The following is a 20,293-nucleotide window of genomic DNA, read 5'->3' as shown; positions in this document are numbered from 1 at the left end:
TCCTGGGCTCTCCTCCAAATCTGACCAGTTACTAGGTGCTGTCACCGTCCTCTGCTCTCCTGTCCTTCCCAGCCCCACTGCCTCTGCTTTAACCAAAATCTGCCATCCCTTGCTGGACTGCTGCTCCTGGTCGTCTTCTGTAGGCCATCACCCCCATAGAAGTGTAAGTTTTCTTTCTAAAGCACAGATTTGTCGCTCTCATTACCTAGTGCTGTGTAACAAACCACCCCCACACTTACTGGCTGAAGACAATGAGAATGTTTACTTGGTTCAGGAATCTGTAGTTTGGGCAGGCCCTGCCCGGGAAAGTGTGTCTCTGTTCACTCGGCATCCGCTTGCGACTAGAAGGCTGGTGGCTGGAGTCATCGGAGGCTCACTCACCCTCAGGTCTGTTGCTGGCTGCTCGCTGTTGGCTCGGGGCCTCTTTCTTGCCACGTGTGTGTATCTGTGGTCTCCCTCCTGTAGGCTGCCTTGGGCTTCCTCCCAGCATGGTGGCTCGGTTGAAGGGATAGTTTCCAGGGTGTGAGGGAACAAACGCACTCCAGACAAAAGCGGTGCTGCCTTTCCTACCTAGCCTTGGGAGTCACACACCATGCCATTTCTGCCACATCCACAGGCCTGCCCAGATTTATCCCTGAATAGTGTCAGTGGTGCATTGTAAAAAGAGCATGTGGTGTGGGGACTATTTTGTGAGCCGTCGTGGAAATCACGAACTGCCACGTCTGTTCCCATCAACCCTCTGCTTAAGGCCCTTCTGAAGCGCCCACCACCCTTGGGAGAGAATCCATGCTCCTTGATGTGGCACCATGGCCCTGTAGACTTGCCTCTCCCTGCCTGCCCCTTCCCTCCCTCCACAACTGGCCCCAGAGATGGATTTGGTTTCAATCAACTCTGGCCACGTGGAACTTCTTGAACAGTGTTTGTCACTTAGCCCTCTCCTCACACACCTGGTCGGCCCTCATTTCCTTGAGACAAAGCACAGATATAGAAGCCTCCAACTTTGTCCCTTGTGGCTCCTGGACTTGCTTGTGACCCCCTCCCCCCCAACCTGGCATGTTGCCTCCTGTCAATTCTCACAAGCTCTATCTCTCCCTGCCTCTGTGTATTTGCTCACACTGTTCCCTCCTGGAATATCTGTTCTTGCCCCACTTTCCCACAGTTTGTCAGCTGCCCCTGCCCCTTCCTGAGTCTCTGACTTTTGTGACCTCCTGCTTTGCTGCTCGTCAGACCCTTCTATACACCAGCACGACGGCATGGCCTTTGGCGTCAGATCTGGGTTCATACGCCAGCTCCACTGCTTACCAGTTCTGTGACATTGAATTGTGATGAAGGTCAAATGAGAGACCCCAAGTAAAGCACCAAATTTCTTATATGGCACTAAGTAGAAGCCCAGTAAGAGTTAGAGTTTCTATTGCTTCTTTCTAGAGGTTCCTGGTAAATACTCAGTAATAGATTTTTCTCACCCTCATTTGGTTGAAAGGAAAAATGCATCTCTCTGCTTAATCACATGGAACTAAACTACCAGAAGATTACAGGAATATTGCTGAGCCATGAGCTGAGATAAAAAAAGCTCAATAATGATTTGGCTGCTTAATTTTAATAAAATCCTGCCAGTGGAGCTGGATCTTTGCCTTCAGAAAAAGCTCTGCTTTGCTGCAGTGGTGTCTCAGACTTGTTGGATGGCATGCGGGACAGTGTGACCTTGAGAACAGAGCTGTGTGGGGAGGACATCTCTGACAGAGGCTGCAGGGACTGGTGGGAGGGCAGGAGGGGCCTCAGGGGAGCGTCTCCTGCCCCTCCCACACCTCCCCTGTCCGATCTGGTTGATGCCACTGCCCCTCTCAGGTTATAGCCAGTGGTGGTGCCCAGTCAGGTGATGGCTCCAGCTGTTCTGCCACTCTTTGTGGGGAGACTGAGAGAGTGGCCAGGTGGATGGGCTGTGCATATTCACTATTTCCAGGTTCTAGCACCTTCTACTCAGGGCCGTTGTTGAGGGTGGGGTAAAGGGTGAGGAAAGGGCAGCAGCCCGATGGAAGGGAGAAGAGCTTGGCACAGGGCAGCCCCTTTACCAGCTCCACTCGTTTATGAGATGCCAGGGCAGACCCTGGGCGGCTGTGTGCAAGGGGCTCCTTTTAATAAGCTCTGGGGGCCCTAGGAAGCCTTTCCTGCCATTCCTGTCGGACAGTGTTGCCCAGGCTTTCCTCTGAGAACTGGTCTGTCCCCTGCACACCGGTGAGTTCCACCCGGGGGCTTTGGGGCCGAGAGTCAGGCTGGAGGCCCTGCGGTCAGACTTGCTCAAATTGGGGGCTGGGACAGAACATACCAGCGACGTCACCTGCAATGAAGAGTACAGATGTATGCCGCCGTGTGAGAGGCCAAGCTGACAAGTGCGGACAGGCTCTGAGTTATGTTCTCCTGGCAGCCTAGGAAAGGGGAGTGGGTGGTCTTGGGGAAGCTCTGACGCAGGGAAGAGGAGGGCTTCTGCTCTAAGAAATAAGAAAACGAGCCTAGAGGAATAGTAAGAAATTACTCTCTTTTGCAACCAATCAGTAATGAGCCATCATGCAGTCCAGGATTCAGTTGGGGTGCTGGGCCCCCAGTGTTCGAACCCCCCCACCCTTACTTTCTGAGCCCTCCTAGAGCCCCACAGGGCACCTCGGTTCCCAATTTCTGACCTTCCGGATTGGGTCAAGCACCACCTGAGTGGGGAGGGGCACTTACCTCCAGCTGGTCTCAAGGAAAAGGTGCCTCGGCTTGGTGGGGGCTATTCCCGGGGATTCCGTGACATCCACGGTGGTGGCAGTCACGACCTGGCAGAATCCTGAAACCAAGTTTGACTCAACGATGCCAAGAAGCGTTGGGAATAGGAACTCGGTTCCTGGTCAGGCCACCTCATCTTCGCCCCACTTGGCGCTGGCCCTGGGCAAGTCCCTGTGGTCTCGTCTCCTCTTGTATAAATGGAGATGACGTGATTACCGCTTCAGTGTTGAGGACTAAACAGGGCTTAGTACAGTGTTGCTGCAAGCATAGAATCCTGCAAGTGTCAGGTAGCAGGTATCCCATCCTGTCGCTTCTGTTTACTCATGCATATCCATGCCTGGCACTGCCCCTGGCATGTGCCTGGAACATGCTCTGTAAATACAGCGTCCACGTGTTGCCTCTGATGGTTATTGTGGGAATGTTCAGAAACTATTGGCTGTGGCCCAGACCCCACACTTACCAGTTCCTCCTGTACAGCCCCAATAAGCAACTTGTTTTCTTGGAATTTTCTCCTTCCATCCTGCAAGGCAGTGCGAATCCACTGCCAGTGGCTGGTGTCTCAAGAAGGGGTGACGTGGCATGAGAAACCCTTGTAGGGATTTCTGAGTTCTCAGCTACTCAGTGAACCTCCTGTTCTTTTAGTGGCTTTTTGTGAGTTCACTGTGTCTCCTCCCACAACTTCAGTTGCCTCAGGGAAGAACCTGTTGAGAAACAAGAACCTGTGTCTTGCTGTCATCTCCCCACCCTGCTCCCTGATGCTTGCCGCTTTCCCCAGGTATCAGATGCGGAGTGTCACTACCTAAGGAAGTTACCAGTGGCTCCCGCCATGCCTCTCTTCCCGAGGAGGTGGTAACATTCCATTATCTTGGAAAAGGAGGAAACTGGGCTCTCCTTGATTTTGTCTTTTTTTGTGTGTGTGTCTTTTTAAACTGGGATCCCCTTAGCTGTGTCCAGCCAGACCTTTCTGTGTGGGAGACCCCTACATCTCACTTTCACGTAAAATTTAAGGGGAGACTTAAAGCAACACTTTACAGATTAAATGCCTATCCAGAGCTCAAAGGGCAGTTTCCAGGGAAAATTAGAAGAGACCTTGCGTGCATACTGCTTATCCCAGAGATATTCTTCTAGAACAGTGGCCACTCTGACACTAGCGGGTGTACTGCAGTCCATGCTGGCACTGCCTACCCAGAGATGGCATCAGACTCCCCAGGTTTAAGGGCACAGTCCCCAACGAGACTGGCCCCCACTTCAGATGGTAGCTGCAAGTGGTGTTCCCAAGGACACCACACTTCTGACTGACCACACTTCTGACTGACTACATACCCAGTTCCCATGACTCTTCTTGGATTCCAATTCATAAAAGTCAGGAAAGCGTTGTGCTGCACTTAAGATTCCAGTTTTATTATAAAGGGTACAAGTCAGGAATAGCCAGTTGATGGGCAAGGTCAGGTACCACCAGTAGTGGTGGTATTTTTCATTTTTTATTTTTTTGTCGGGTATTTTGGAAACTGTCTCAGCTACCTCCTTCCACTGTTAAACATTTCCTTTGTGCTTGGGACTTTCATTATCTCATTTAATTTCTACTGCTCTGTGAAGTCTTTGATGGTATTACACCCATTTTTAAAAGAGGCATTGAGGTCCAGAGGGGTGGTGGCCACCTCAAAATGGTGCAGCTGAACACTGTCCCAGCTAGGATTTGAATCCAGCTAACCAATTCTGGGTCAAAGACGGTGCCATCTAAATTAGCCCCAAGCACAATCCATGCAACGTTCCTTCTGGCTAGAAGACAGTTGTCTTTCCCTTACAGAGGTTGGCTGTCAGGAGATGGTTGCCCTTGTCTGGTACAGGGTGCACTACTGAGGCTGCAGAATGGGAAAGGACCTTTCCCAGAGAAGCCCCCCGGGTTGTCCTGCTCCATCCGGGCAGTAACCAGCCACCCCATCAGACCAGTCCCATCCGAGAATTGGGGACAGGCAGAATGGAGAACTCTAAGGCACTGGCTGTTTTGCTTTCCCTCCCAGGCTTGTCTGTTTCTGGTAGCCCAGAGCAGAAGGGACTCTGAGCCAAACTCAGGGGGGCCAGTCCCTTTTGAGCCTCCCAGGGCCATGGCAGAGACTGGGTAGGACAGTGTAGAGAAGGACTCCGTGCTGGGCCTGACCTTTATCACCCTTCCTCCCCTCCCAGAGATAGAAATGCTGCACTCGGCATTTCCACCACTGCCAGGCCCCAGGGGACCTGCTCGGGTTAGGTTAGAAGCCAAACCCTGCAGTTTGGGAAATTAGCAGCACTTGTGGGATTCCCAAGAGACTTCCTGGTTCTCTTAGCCATAGCAGTGGTTCTCAGTTGGGGGTGTTATTGACACTTAGAGGGCATCTGCAAAGGGGGAGGGTTGGCACAAGGACAGGATCCTGCTGGCATTTACCCAGCGAGGTCCAGGGATGCTAAACCTCCTGTAAGGAGCTGGACAGTAAGGCATATACTACACAAAACAGTCCTGCCCATGAGAGACACTGGGCATTTACCCATTTACTTCCCCTGCCCCCTGGTTCATTGGAAAGCCACCTTCCTCACCAGTCCCCAGGCTGAATGAATGGGAACTAAAGAGCGTGCCTCCATCCCAGCCTGTGACCAATGGCGAGGCAGTGTTTCCAGGTGAAGGTGTGTTGGTGTGGGAGAAGCTTCCATCTTATACCTACTTGCTCTGATTCTTCATATATGACTCTTGCTTCAGTTGGGCTCTTGTGGGTCGAGGAAGACCTGAATATGGGTGATGAGGATTCACAGAGCAGGGGGGGGGCCTCCTCCTTGCTGCCTGGCAAGAGCTCCCCTGCAGCCCACCCAGTGGAGACTTTGCCATCTCTCTCAGGGTCACTCTCCCGGAGTCTGCCTCCCACTTCTGTTTTCGCATCTCATTTTTTCCTTGGGGCTTTTTTTTGGTTTCATTGTATTTTCTTCACATGAAGTGTGTTTAGAAGAGCCTAGCTCAGACGCCATGGCTGAATCCCTCTCTTCTTATTGTTTTACAGTTGGGAAGACGTCTCTGATCACGCGGTTCATGTATGACAGCTTTGACAACACATACCAGGTGAGGTCCTGGGTGCCCCTCACCCCCCCACACCCATGGTATCTGCAGCCATGACAGCTGCCTGGAGACTATGCTGGTCTTTCCCTGGGGCTTGGTAATGCTGAGATGAGAGCAGGACCTTCCCGGGGCCCAGGGCATTTGCTTTCCCATCTGTGCACTGGCCCCAGCCCAGAAAAGACCCTGAGCCGTTCTGAAGATCCCAAACTCAGTAGAGGAAACATTTTCTGGTAGAAGAAGGACATGTTTCAGTCTGTGTCCTTTGGCTCCCCATGGGCAAGTCTGAACAACTGGGTTACGTGGGGGCTTGTCACGTGGAGGAGGATGGACAAGGCACAAGATGAGGGAGGTCAGAGAACTCCCTCCTTGAACTTCCTCCTTGAGCACGGTTATAGTTGTTGGACCTTCATGCACATGTGTGCACCTATCCACACGCACATGTAACATGCACACGCAGAGTTGCTGAGGCACTTCCTTCCCTGGAGAGGCTGATGTGATGGGTCTGCGCTGATCTGCATGGGCAGGAGGCTGGACAGATGGACTGTGGCTCCTGGCTCTCAGGTGGGCTGCAGTCACCCAGTGGCCCACAGGCTGAGCTCGTGGGGGTCAGTGACATTCCGCTTTCCTGGCACCACTTGGGTGAGTGGGGAAGTCTGTGCAAATGAAGTGAATTTTCCCTGCAACTATAGCGTTTTGCAAAAGGCACCAAAGATAATAATTTCAACTGTTTTTAAGAAAAAAGAGATCGTGCTCTTCCTTAAGAAAGAGACACATAATAATGCATTTTTCTAAGCCAGTGGATTCTGTGAGATACTAGTTTCACGGGATGTTTGTAGGTATTATTTGAGGGAAAAAAGGCAGAGAGGAAGATTTAGTATTTGTATCGATTTGGGGAATATTGGTGAACAAGGTAACTCAACTTTTCTACTACTGCAGGACTTCTCGGGGCCCTCACTACGTCAGTGTATGGTTTTGTGATGAAAGAGGGATGTGGTGTGCAACATCTCCCAGATGTGTTTGGTCATGGAATCTTCTTGTCATGAAGTCCTCAGAGGACAGATATTTATAGAACACCCTGGGGACAGCTGTGTTAAGAAGTCCCTCTGCCTTCCTGGACTGACAGAGGAGGCAGAGTATAGCTCACTGCTGATTACCATTCTGTCTGCTCTTTAGTCAGACACGTCTGTCTCCCTCTGGATCAGTCATCGTCTTCGCCTCAAATACAGCCCCTCTCTCGGCCTCCCTCAAATTCCCTGCTTTTCCTCTGCTCTCATCTGAAAGGCCAGATAACTAGTGAACTTAGTAAGAATTGACAGAAGGGTCAGAACATGAGGGGCCCCAAGGGTCAGAAGAGGGGCCCCAAGTGCTGTGCACAGCTCCGCACGCCGGCTTTTGGATGGTGATCTCAGCCATGCCTGTGGTCGTGTCTGCGGGCCTGCCAGAGGCCTCACCTCCCCATGAGGGGAGTTCTACCACATCAGCCTGCATTCCGGATGCGAGCCCTGACAGGCTTCAGTTCTGCAGTCTGACTCGGTATTCATGTTGTGAGTGTGTGTGTGTGTGTGTGTGTGTGTGTGTGTGTCTGTGCGCGTGCATCTCACGGATATTATTTCAATTATTTGAAGTTGTTGAATGTCAGGATACATATAATGCCTGTTACTGGTGTCCCACTGAACGCGGTGAGACCTTTGGCTGGTTGGTGCTCTTGGCAGTGGTGGGTGGCAAAGGTGAGCTTAGGGCCTTTGCAGTGGTCGTCAGGGACGTGGATCAGCCCCTCCCCAGGTCGTTCGAGTCTCGCAGAATCTCAGCCCACTTTCATCTCCAGTGTCATCTCCCATTGCCCACGGCTTGTCCCACATCCTGTCGTCCAGCCGGTCTCCCTGCTTGCTGCTCCCCACGCAGTGACAGTCATGCCTCCATACCTGGTCTCATGGTGTCGCCTCTGCCGGAATGCCCTTCCTTCTCCTCTTACTCATCTGCCTCATCACAGCTCAGAGCCCACGTTTACTCTGTGAGTGGGACCCTCCCCATGCTCGGCCCTCCTCCCGTAGCCCCCTCTCCTAGTGCACATTGTCCTAGGGGTTCATTTGCCTCCAGACTCTATGGGAACTCCTATGTGCTCTGGTTCCTGGATGGGCTCTGGGCCTGGCTAAGGCCAGGACTCCTGGGGGCCCAGCACAGGGCCTGGCCATAGCTGGTGTCAGGTTCCTGTTGGTACCACAGTGGCTGCGGGTGGCATTGTCTTCCTTGGTCTTAGACCCCACCAGATGGAAAGGCCACAGTGACCCAATGTCAGCGTTGTGGTGAGAAGGGGAGAAAGCCCAGAGGGAAGCAGGTGTCCACTCCACTGCAGGTAGAATTCCTTTCCCAATACCCTTTAAAATGGTAATTAGGCTGGGAGGCCTGGGCCATAATTCTCTGCATACACAGGCTTATTTTAATGAATTCTCTGGAGATGGAGAGGGGGAAATATTATTTTGTTTATTTTGTCTTAGAATGGTGGAAGAGACGTTTGGGAAGTAGACAAGATCCCCGAAGGCTCTGGGGGATGCTCCTAATTGTCCCCCAGCACAGTGACTACTCCCCCCACCCCACAAACATCCGGTCCATCAGCCAATACAACCCAGGACACCCCCGCCCCCTAGCCTCCCATTAGCTGAGTTGCCCAGACAGTTCCCAGAATGGAGTCACCCCTCCCTCCCTCCCATCCTTGCCGTGTGCCTCTGGCTATGTCTCTGGCCCCCCTCCTCCATTCACTCATTCTGAATACAGGTATCAAGTGCCTACTTTGTGGGGAGAGACAGGCGGAGAAAATGACCTGGCCACAGAATCTGACCCTGCCCTTAGCCTCGCTTGCATGGAGGGCAGAGGGGGTTCAACCTCATCCTGGGTGGAGCAAGTCCTCCCTCAGCCTGGGGCTGAACATGCCTGAGGCCCCGAGGGGCTGGCTTGAGGACCCATGAGGACCTGGGCATGCAGAGCTGCGTTAGACCTCTGAAGTGGTCCTTTCCACCTCACCAGCCCTGGAAAGATGCCACCTTGTTAGCCTTCAGGCCTCAGGAGAGGGCTCTTCTTCTGTTCTTCTGCCTTCTGCCTGGCACTCCCCTCTGCACAAAGGCATCTTGTTTCTCGTCTTCACACATGAATTCCCCTGCCTCTCACCACCCCACCCATCACCCCATCTAAATCCACTCACTTGAAGAAGTGAAAAATCAAGACTGATAAACAGCCTGGTGAGATACGTGTCTGCAACAATTCTCTTGTATAAAACCTCAATTAAGAAATTACTTTCAAAATGTACTGTAGAAGAAACCTTCTGGTACCTGCACTGTGATTATACTTGACCTTCTGTGTGGGCCAGCCTCCCTTCCCCTCCCATAGGCCAATGAAACACACCTGCGGGCCTGGTCCTTGCGTCACGTCTTTGAAACCAGCACTAGAGCCATAATGGGTGGTCTCACGCCTCTGCAGGGAGGGGAGGATTTGGAAGCAGTACTCTTCTGGGGTGTGTCTCCCTTGGGTCCCGCCTGGGTCCTCTGTCTTGGCTGCGCATTAATATTACCTACTGGGTGTATGGCTCGGAGAGTCACAGGCTGGCCCAGGCATTAGCATTTTTTTGTATTTCAGAGGGGATTGAGATGGATTTATAGTCAAGGCTGGAGCCACCGCCCCCGCCCTCATGAGGACCCATGAGGACCTTCCACCACAGCACAAGTCAGGAAACCAGCCTAATGGGCTGCCCCTGGGAGAGGTTCCCTGCCTGCTGGAGCTTACCCAGCCGCTCCCAGCATGAAGGAGCGTTTCTGGAGGACTGGAGCTTTGCCTGCACCAGGCACTCCCAGGGCCCCATGGAGCCTTTGGGAAGGGAACAGATGGCTGTGTCCAGTGCCCTCCCAGGCCAGGGGCTTACCTGAGAAGCTCTCACCTCTCAACAATCTGCCTGCTCTGCCCCGGGCCTTTCCTCTCTCACCTCCTGTGTCTGTATTGGTTTCCTGGAGCTGCCATAGCAAATTACCACAAACAGAGTGGCGTAAAACAACAAATTATTCTCTCACAATCCTGGAGACTAGAAGTCAGGAGTCAAGATGTGGCAGAGCCACATTCCTTCCAGAGGCTCTGGGAGAGAATCTTTCCTTGCCACTTCCAGCTTCTCGTGTCTCCAGACTCTTTGGCTTGGGACTGCAATGCTCTAATGTCTGCCACCATCTTCACATGACCTTCTTCTCTCTGTGTCTCTGTGTGTCCTCTCCTTTACTTATAAGGATACCAGTCATTGGATTTAGGGGCCCATCTAAATCCAGGATGATTTTTCATTTTAAGATCCTTAACTAATTATATCCACAAAAACCATTTTTTCAAATGAGGTCACATTCTGAGGTCCCAGGTGAACGAAATTTTGGGGGAACAGTCTTTAACTCTACCATAGGGCCCTAGCCCCTCCAAGTCTTGATCCCATTGGGGACCAGGCTCTCTGACCTGGGCCTCAGCCTGGTCTCCCCCAACCTTGTCTCCCAGCATGGACCCCTGTGGGCTCCCAGGCCCTTCTGGTGGCCCAGCATCTGACCTGGGGAAGCCATTTCCCCAGGAGCATATCTCGGCAGCATGTCTTTTTGTTTTCACAAGGTTTTAAAAACTGATCAGGTATTTCTTTGTGTAACATTGTAAGTTAACTCAATAAAGTCAACAGGCTTACTGAGGCCTGCTCATCGACTCTGTAGGTCCACTCATCCTGTTCTTCTGCAGCCCCCAGACCAGTGTCGGTCTCCACCCCGATGATTCAACCCTGCAATGTGGGGTTAGCCTTTCAGAGAAGCTGAGCTCCAGCTGGGCCACACAGCAGCACATCCCAGGTGCGCAGGAAGGGGCATTTGTGAGGGAGCATGGCGTGTGAGAGCCGTACTTTGTCCCGTGTGGGGTTTGATGCTCTGAACTCTGGGGTAGCAAGTTCTGCTACATGCTTGTCGGGCCAGATTCAGGCAGCCACGCCCTACACCTAAAATGCCCCACATCACCTTTGCTAGTGGGCCTGACGTGGGGACAGTGAAGAAACAGGACCTGGGAAAGGGTTAAGCCAGAACATCGTCCTTGGACGCACGTCCACACACTCATGGACACTGGCTTCTGGGCCCCGTCCCTGCTCGGGCCAGGAACAGGAGAGGCATAGGGACTTCAGAAATAAGATGCTAAGGGTATTAAGGACTTTCTTGCCAGTGGGCCACTGTAAGGAGATGAATGAGCCCTCCTCTCACAGCTCACAGCAGTGGAGAGACAACCAGGTGAGAAGGGTCCCTCCGATGGGTTAGGGGAGGTGCTCACTGCTCCACCTTAAAGAAGAGATACAGTTAGACGAGAGGCAACAGGTCAGTGCACGGGGTGCAGGGGTGATGGACGTGGCTACAGCCTGGAGCATTTGATCAGCAAGAGGCAGGAGGCTCAGCGGAGCCAAATCGTGTGCTGCGTGGGCACCAGGTAAGGCAGCTGGGCGCTTAGCCCCAGGGCACAGGGTGCTGCCCCCGTCCCGATACATGCCAGTCTGTCAGCTAGGGCGTGTGTTGTGGGCTACGATCTGTAAGGAGCCAGATCCTGGGTGGTGCACTGGTAAAGGTGAGGGGGTGGGCCTCACATGCCTGCCCAGGGTTAGCATGGGCCGCGCCTGGAGTTCTGTCTCGGGGCTCACATCATAACAGACACTGCTGTTGTCATCCAAGTACCTTCTTGCTCATCCTCCCATTCCCATTAGCGCTTGAAGCTCATGGAGAGTAGTAGGAGAATCAGGTGCTAATGGTGCGGTCCCTTGGGTGCGTGACGCTTCAGACAAGGCAGGGATTGGTGGCTGTCCTAGTGGGCATGGAAGGCTTTCTGTAGGAGAGGGCAGGGAACTGAGTGGGAAAGGACAGGGAGGATTTGATGCAACTGGGAGGAAGGATTGCATGCTGAAGGAGAAGCATTCATGGAAGCCCAAGGTATAACGAGCCAGTGCTGCACACCCATGTGTGTGGTAGGACAGGGGCTCTGCCTTTGCAGTAGGGGTCATGGTGGGGCCTGTGGGTGGATTATTGGGCAGGGCTGCATTTTGACTTTTATGGCTTTAGCCATTGTTTTCTTCATGGACACTTTGCTCCTTCCTTCATTAAAAAAAAAAAAAAAAGAAAGAAAGAAAGAAAAAAGAAATATGTATACATATATATCTCATACTAAAATTATATTTTACAACTGTGTCGTTATAAAGATGAATATAATTCAGTCTGGATTCATTATTATAAATTCATTATTATTACATTCATTTTTTTCTTTTGATTTTAAAAGAAATTAAAATTTAAAAAGTTAAAAAACATTTTCATGTGCCCCTGAAAGTACTGTGGGCCCCAGGCCCTGTGCCTGCTGTGCCCAGTGGGTAAGGGGGCCCAGATGATTGGAACTGTAGAGGGCCCTGGAGGCTTGGAGCGGCTTAGCCTGGTGGGCAGGAATCAGAGAGCTGTTGCGGGTTTCTAAGGTGGGCACTGATGGGATTAAAGACTTCAGAGTTTGTAGGACACAGATTTGGAGGAGTGGGCCCGGGCAGGGGTGGCAGTTGTCGGCAGGGCAGGCACAGACCTGGCTACAGCTCCGTGTGTGGAAGTGCAGGGCAGGGGGGAGAGGAGCATCACTGAGCAGTCATGCAGGGCTGTGTGGGAGGTGAGTGAGGGGCCTGGGCCGAGGAGAGAGACACACACAACAGTGGAAGGGGTGAGCAAACAGAGTGGGTCTGTGGGGTACAGAAGAGCAGGAGGCCTGAGTGCATCCTGGGTTTCTGCCCAGACACCCTGGCCAAGTGCAGGACTATCCACTGTCTACAAAAGCAAAACAAAACTAGAAACAACTCCACACCCAACTTGATAATGATGACGTGAAGCTAACAGTAACCTGCTAGCAGAGTTGCCATGGGAGACGGGGGGCCTCCCACCACCCCCTGCATGTGCACTTGAGCAGTACTTTGCAGCGGTGACAGATGGTTCTGGACTTCTGGCGGAACGCTGGACTCCAGTCCTCTGTTAACTCTAGCAACAGGATGATTTTATTATGTTAATACAGTGGAGTTCCGTTGTTTGCAAGCATTAGGTTCTGTGGTCAAAATGTGAGGTGAGGAGCGGCTGGATGGCTCAGTTCATTAGAGCACAAGCTCTTAAAAACAGGTGTCATGTGGGGTCTCTGGTCCCGCTCCCCACACAAGAACGCAGGATATGGTGAAGCCAAACAGGAACACCCACGGAGCCATAGATAGGGGAGTCACACCACTATATTCTCGCTGGCGGCTGGGTTGGAGACACAGGAAGCAGGAGCTGCACGATTTGCAATCTGCCGTCCGCTTCTCTGCCAACCCACTTGCTAGCTGCAATCCGTGCTTGCTGGCTCAGCCACGGCTGTTATATACAGTGGCCAATGGCAAACTGGTTACAGCTGATGGCCACCTACTACCCGAGCCAGCACCTCTCCACGTGAGGCCTAGAGCCTGGAAACTGCTCTCTGGGGCTCTGTCCCCACAACAGGGTTGCTGGTTCACTTCCCACTTGGGCCAGTGAGCTGCGCCCTCCACAACTAGATTGAAGACAATGAGCTGCTGCTAGTGGCCTGTGGGCGGCTGGATGGCTCAGTTGGTTAGAGCGTGAGCTCTTAACAAGGTTGTTGCCAGTTCAATTCCAGCATGGGATGGTGGGCTGCGCCCCCCGCAACTAGATTGAAAATGGCAACTAGACTTGGACCTGAGCTGTGCCCTCCACAACTAAACTGAAGGACAATGACTTGACTTGGAGCTGATGGGTCCTGGAGAAACACACCATTACCCAATACAAAAAGTAAAATAAAAAATCTGAGGTGAAATGATCCTGTCCTCAGAGACCCACTGAGGTACCACCAGTCCTCCCGGTGCCCCCCCTAGGCATTTATGGGCATTGACCTGGTCCAGGACTGAAGGCAGACTTGCTCTAACGTATTTTCTTTTCCTCCCTGCTTCCCTCTGCCCTTCTCTCCCTCTCTTTTGACCAGCACATACAAATTAAGAATATGGTCCCCTTCTAGTACAGAAAGCTGACTAATGGTGGCTTAAACAAAGAAAGGTTTTACTTTCCCAGGTGCAAGAAGTCATGGTGGAACTTGAGGTGGCACAGCTGTGCAGTGATGCCGTCGACGGCCCCCCAGTCTCTTGTCATTCTGTGCAGCCTTCTTGCTGTGTGGGTTTTCGTCATCCTGCTGGCTGGTTCTTGTTGCTTCAGACATCATGTCTGCATCCAAGGCAGGAAAAGAAAACCAAGAGCTTCCCTAGAATGCCCTCTCCCTCTAGCAGATGGTGACTTAGGTCTTCTTGGCCAGAATTGGGTAACACCATCACCCTGAGCCTCTGGAGAGGCTAGGAAAGCAGAATTTCCCTTTTACCGTCTCTAGGCAAGCAAGGGAGTACCCCAGTAGCACCTGCTACATTTCCTAAATTAAGTGGACCCATGATGTAATTCTCTGCCCCAGGTTTTAGTAATCCTTCCTAATTCACTTCATAGGTTACATTTAGGTAACTCTTAGACACCCTCAAAAATCTACCACGCGGAGCATCTTTCTCCCTAATTGTTACGGAGAGGGCTTGTGTACTTGGATCCATATGTGACCCTTCAGAAGACCTCTCAGGGAGCTTCAGGCCACACATCCATGGGCATCTCTGTGGCTTTTGAAGGGACGGACTGATTTTGATGAAATTTAACCCCTTATTTAAAGTTGGAAGGTTTGGTTGATGTTTCAGACTACAGTTAGGAAACAAAGAGCAATCAATAAATATTTAATTGGGTGTTGACTAGCACAAGCCACTGTCCGCTGAGAGGAAAGGGGCCACCAGGACTGTGCAGACTTTGAAGCTGAGGTGTCGGAAAGACGCCAGGGGCCTGTACTGTGGTCTCCCGAGCTCACATCCCCTCCCCCAGAGCACATAGCTGCTGGCAAGATCAGACGCTTCCCAGCTTGTCTTCCGGAGGCCACTGTCTCCTTCCCCCACAGCACCTACTTGCCAGTCTGAATCCTTACGTTTTGCCAGCCTCATTTGCATGTTAATTTGCATGACTTTACCCTGATAGTCTCATCTGATAGTTGGTGCAGAGCACAAACAGCAACTTCATTGTCAAGGGCTTTTCAGGCCCAGCTGCTTTCTGCCTCTTATGGCTGCTTCCCCAGCCATGGGCCAAGGCCTGGCCAAGGCTAAAAGAAGATACACATACACTTCTTTTCGTGATTCCTCTTCCTTGAAGAGAGTCTTGAGTCAGTTTTTGTAAATTACCATGCATATTTCCACTGCAGACTTTATTACTGTGTCTTGTCAGAATGTGGATGCAAAATATATTTCCTAATTAATGCTCATAGCAAAGAAGATTTCAACAAGTGCCCTAGGGAACATCTCTGTCCTCGGGGATTCGCTGGGCCAATGGAAGCTTTTGTGCTGAGGGAGGCATGTAATGTACCGTCATTCTGCACTGTGTCTGAGCCCTTGTTGACACTGTTTAATACCACCTTCCGAGAAGATAAATGTGGATGTGGCTATGAAATCTGTGCTCGTTAAGTTCCTCGTGTTTTGTATAAAATAAAGTGCCTGCCATTTTTCATAAGCAGCACAGTTTGCAAGCGTGATGATATTAAAGGAATACATAAGCATTGCCAGGTTTGGGATGATGTAATCACAGCAGAGTGTGTGCAGCTCAGCCTCCTCGGAGGGGCATTGGGCAGCATAGAGGCTCATGCAGCACAGCCAAGGGAGGTGGGAGGGTGTGGGGATCGTGGATTGGCAGGAGAGCCCCCAAAGTTAAGCCTGCTGCTCATGTTGTCGTGACATCCTCTTTACACACCTGTGGCATAGTTACCAGCAAGAATAATTTACCCCATACCTCATAAGAGGAAATGAAATACAGACAATGAATGTTTTGACCAAGATTCCAAGGCAAGCTGGAAGAGTGATGTGGTCTCCTTTAGAACCTACCTCTTTGAGGGTCAGCCTTTCCTGAAGCTCCGGGAACACTAATTTACTAGGATGTTAATAGGAATTACAAGAACAGAAAGTTTAGGAAACATTGGGTTACATGAAATTGTTCATGTTTCTTCAGTGCAGGACTTCTTAGAGCCTTTCCTATGCCAGTGTACTTTATGGCTCTACAGTAGGGGCTAGAATATGCAACCTTTCCTAGAAACACTTGATCATAGTTAATTTTTATCCTTTAGATCACTTCATGGGACTGTGTTTCACATAACCAAACTGAGAAGCATTGTTAGCGCGTCTCCCATGGGGTGGCTTTCTATAGCTTCTCTTGGAAATCCCTCCGTCAGTCGGTCAGTCCTCATTTTGTTTGTACCAATTACCTTCACGTAGTCCAACTCGTGTGATCCAACAATCTTTGATGGAAACTGGGATTGTCTCCGTTTTCGAGATGAGAAGCTGAGGGCCAGAGAGGCTGTCATTTTCCGTGATGCTCCCAATCTAGTGTTTTTCCAAGCCCAGCACACGGCGTTCAGACCCTGCCAAAGCACTGGCAGAGGTCACTGAAAACAGACTGGGGCCTTCTGGGCACATGACCGCACTCAGGTCCATTTGGGTGGGGAACTCTGCTAGCTGCATGCCAGATCCTCTGGGTGGCCATGGTCTGCCCTAGGAGGCATTGACAAGAAGCCTACGTTTGCTGGAAGAAATCTGTTCCCCTCCCCTTTCTCTAAGGACCTATGAAGTTTCCTAGTCACCCCAGCCTTCTGGCATCACCAGGGCTATGGGCATATCATAGATCTGGGCTTTACCTTCAAAGCAGAGGTGACTTCCTCCCCACCCCACACTCATACCCATAGAAGCATAAGATATCCACACATACCCCCATATACATACTTATATATGCAAATAAATATATAGTTGCATGCACGTGGGTGTATCTCCACTCATCCATGTGTCTACTCACACACACTCATATCCATGTTCTCATCAGTACATACTCACACATCTGTGTGGCCCGTGCTGACCTTTGAAAGGGAGTGTAGGTCATGGCAGGTCACAGGAAATCAATCACCAAGGTTTCTGGAGTCTTTTGTAGGAGGGTGTAGCCTACCTGGGTAGCTAGTTGTTCTTTTTGTTTGGTGTCCCCATATTACCCTTGTGGATAATGTCTATTGATCTGTTTTCAACTTCACTGACTGTTTCATCTGTTATCTATCTGCTGTTAAGTCCATCATTAATTTAAAAATTTTAGGTATTGGCCGGCACGGTGGCTCAGGTGGTTGGAGCGCCGCAATCTTAACACCAAAGGCCCCTAGTTTGATTGCCACCTGAGCCAGTGAGCTGCGCCCTCTACAGCTAAGATTGTGAACAACAGCTCTCTCTGGAGGTGGGCTGATGTGAGCAGCCGGAGGTTGGCGTGAACTGCATGGGCTGCTGTGTGCTGCCGCAGGCTGTCGTGGGCTACCGTGTGCTGCCATGAGTGGCCAGCAGCCAGCGTGAGTGTCTGGCAGCCAGCGAGAGCTGCCGTGAGCTGCTGTGAGCGGTCAACTGACGACTGGCGACCGACTGCCTCAGTTGGAGGAGCACAAGGCTCATAATACCAGCATGGGCCAGGAAGCTGTGTCCTACATGACTAGACTGAGAAACAGTGGCTTGAAACAGAGTGGGGAGGGAGGCAAAAGAAAGGGGGGGGAAATTTTCAGGTATTGTATTTTTCAGTTCTAAATTTATATTTGGTTTTTAATAGTTTGTCTTTCTCTGTTGGGATTTTAAAATCTGTACCTTCACTATGAGCATATTTTTCTTTATATTTTTAAGCATAATTATATTAACCCTTTTTTTTAATTGGGGAATATCAGGGAACAGTGTGTTTTTCCAAGGGCCCATCAGCTCCAAGTCGTTGTCCTTCAATCTAGTTGTGGAGGGTGCAGCTCAGCTCCAAGTCCAGTAGCCATTTTCAATCTTTAGTTCCTGGGGGTGCAGTGCACCATCCTATGCGGGAATTGAACCAGCAACCTTGTTGTTGAAAGCTCGCACTCTAACCAACTGAGTTATCCAGCTGCCCCTATATTATTAGTTTTTAAAAAATACTCGCTTGTTGGCTGGCCCGGTGGCTCAGGCGGTTGGAGCTCCTAACTCCAAAGGCTGCCGGTTCCTGGGTTCTCAACCACAAGGTTGCCTGTTTGATTCCTTGAGTCCCACAAGGGATGGTGGGCTCCGCCCCCAGCAGCTAAGATTGAACACGGTATCTTGAGCTGAGCTGCCACTGAGCTCCCAGATGGCTCAGTTGGTTGGAGAGCATCCTCTCAACCTCAAGGTTGCCAGTTTGACTCCCGCAAGGGATGGTGGGCTGCACCCCCTGCAACTAGCAAGTGCAGCGGCAACTGGACCTGGAGCTGAGCTGCACCCTCCACAACTAAGACTGAAAGGACAACAACTTGAAGCTGAATGGCACCCTCCACAACTAAGATTAAAAGCACAACAACTTGATTTGGAAAAAAAAGTCCTGGAAGTATGCACTGTTCCCAAATAAAGTCCTGTTCCCCTTCCCCAATAAAATCTTTAAAAAAAAAAATTACTCGCCACTTTCGACATCTATGTCACCTCAGAGTTGGTCTCCAGTTATTCTCTTTTTTTTCTCATATGTCTAGTAATTTTGAGTTATCTCTTACACATTGTGGTTAAGACTGTGGATTTCTGTTCATTCCTTTGGAAGAATATTGGTCAGACCCAAGTTCTCAATTCTCTTCCCTATGGTAGGCAGCAACTTAAAGTTCCATTCAGATTTGTTTGTTTGTTTTGTTTTCAGTCTTAAGTAGGATGCTTGGGGTCTGCTTAGATCAGTCAGAGATTTGGGCAGCATTTATATACAGAATTTACAGTGACCTCTCTATGGCTTTCTCATTTCCAGGATTTTCCACACTTTCTGGCTTCTGTGGTAGCTTTGCAGTCTGCCCTCTCATTTATCAACCAGTAAGACTGGGTTGCTTGCCAAGTTCCAGCCACCCCTCAGCTCCAGCAGGGGCTGCCCTCAGATGAGTAAACAGTCATAAAAACAAGAGCCTCACCCAGGGCTGTTCCCTCTTTTAAGTGTTGACTTCCCTCCAGATTCTACCCGCTCTTTGGTCACTTTCTGGTGCCTTCAGATAGTTGGTTATTATAATTTTGTTCGGAGTTTATAATAATCTGCAAGAAGGTTGGTCTGGTAGGAACTTCTGATTACAGAAATAAGAACTCTAACAATCCCTCCTTCTGGGATTTTCTCCCCACATCTCCCATCCTCCACTACTCCCCCGTCTTCACCCGCTGGAAAGTTAGTATTCACAAAAGGACTTGCATAGTTGTTCTACCCTTCCCTCAAGAAATCAATCAGAAGCAAGCTCCTGCTCGTCTTAGAGCCCCTCTAACCACACTAGTCCTTTCCATCTGTCATGGCCCACATCTCTGTGTGCTAATCTTAGCTCCTCCACAAGGTTGGAAGTTCAGGGCTGAATTTTGATCTCTGAATGGTGTTCACCAGGTGGAAGAGCATTCCAGGGGAGGGAACAACTCCATAGAGGCAGGGACCAGGACTCGTTCTGCTCTCTAACACATAGTAAGCACTCAAGAATGAATAAGTGAATGAGTATTGATTACTGTTTGCCGGAACGGACCTGCCCAGGGAAGACCATGACCGTCTTCTCCCTGCAGACCTGGCCTATCTGGGAGAAGTGGGCGCCAGCTGGTTGCAGTGTGGGGACAACTGCTGTGCCTTGTGTCTGGAAAGATAGATGATGCCAAGGAGTTGGAAATGTTCTGGTAATCAAGGCCCAGCCACGGCTGTCTTAAAAGTTCTTGTTTCTGTTCTGTTCTTAGAGCGCTGACTTCTGTTGTTAAAATGCAAATGAACTCCCTCTTAAGTGGACTCTGCTGAGCAATGATACAGCTAATGACCAAAAGATTCTGACAATAGGGGCCAGACAGGATGTGACCCCCGTGAAGCTTAATAACAATTTCAGGCCACAGTGGCAGCTTCAGAAGTGAATGGGCCTCAGGAAGCGGAGTACAGCTCAGTAGTCAGGAGCAGGGACTTTGGGTTCAAACCCTGCCCCTGCCCACACCACTGTATGACCTTGGTCCTGCATGAGCCTTGGTGTCTTCATCCGTGAATATCGCCTTCTGTGTGCATGGGTGTCTCCCTCTGTCTCTCAGCCCTGGCAGGCAATCTGCCCCGCTTCCTGGCTGCTAGGGCTTCCTTAGACTGATGACAGCAGGAGCTGAGTCGTATCTGACTGCTTGTCTGGAATTCTGATTCCCAGATGACACCCCAGAGATTGTGATTCTGTCTGTCAGGAATCTGCATTTTCACAAGTTCCTGATGGGATTCTGAAGCAAGTGGTCCACGAACTACATGAATCACTGACCAGGGTGAGATCGTCCCAGTTTAGAAGAGAAACTAACAGGAGGGCTCAAAAACTGACTTGCAAAGG

The 20,293-nt window shown here is 50.7% G+C and overlaps 1 protein-coding gene across 1 annotated transcript in view; it reads left to right on the top strand.

The window, feature by feature from the left end:
- Positions 1-20,293, top strand: part of RAB6B (RAB6B, member RAS oncogene family) — a 56,516-nt gene that overhangs the window by 18,917 nt on the left and 17,306 nt on the right. Inside the window, exon 2 of the mRNA XM_074312860.2 lies at positions 5,787-5,845. Within this exon, the coding sequence (XP_074168961.1) occupies positions 5,787-5,845 (59 nt within the window). The remainder of the gene's footprint in view (positions 1-5,786; positions 5,846-20,293) is intronic.

The sequence above is a fragment of the Rhinolophus sinicus genome, chromosome 5 (genome assembly GCF_057876585.1).
Source record: "Rhinolophus sinicus isolate RSI-liver-muscle chromosome 5, RSI-T2T, whole genome shotgun sequence".
NCBI lineage: Eukaryota > Metazoa > Chordata > Mammalia > Chiroptera > Rhinolophidae > Rhinolophus > Rhinolophus sinicus.
The sequence above is the reverse complement of the archived record's forward strand: the minus strand, read 5'-3'. Positions and strand labels throughout refer to the sequence as shown.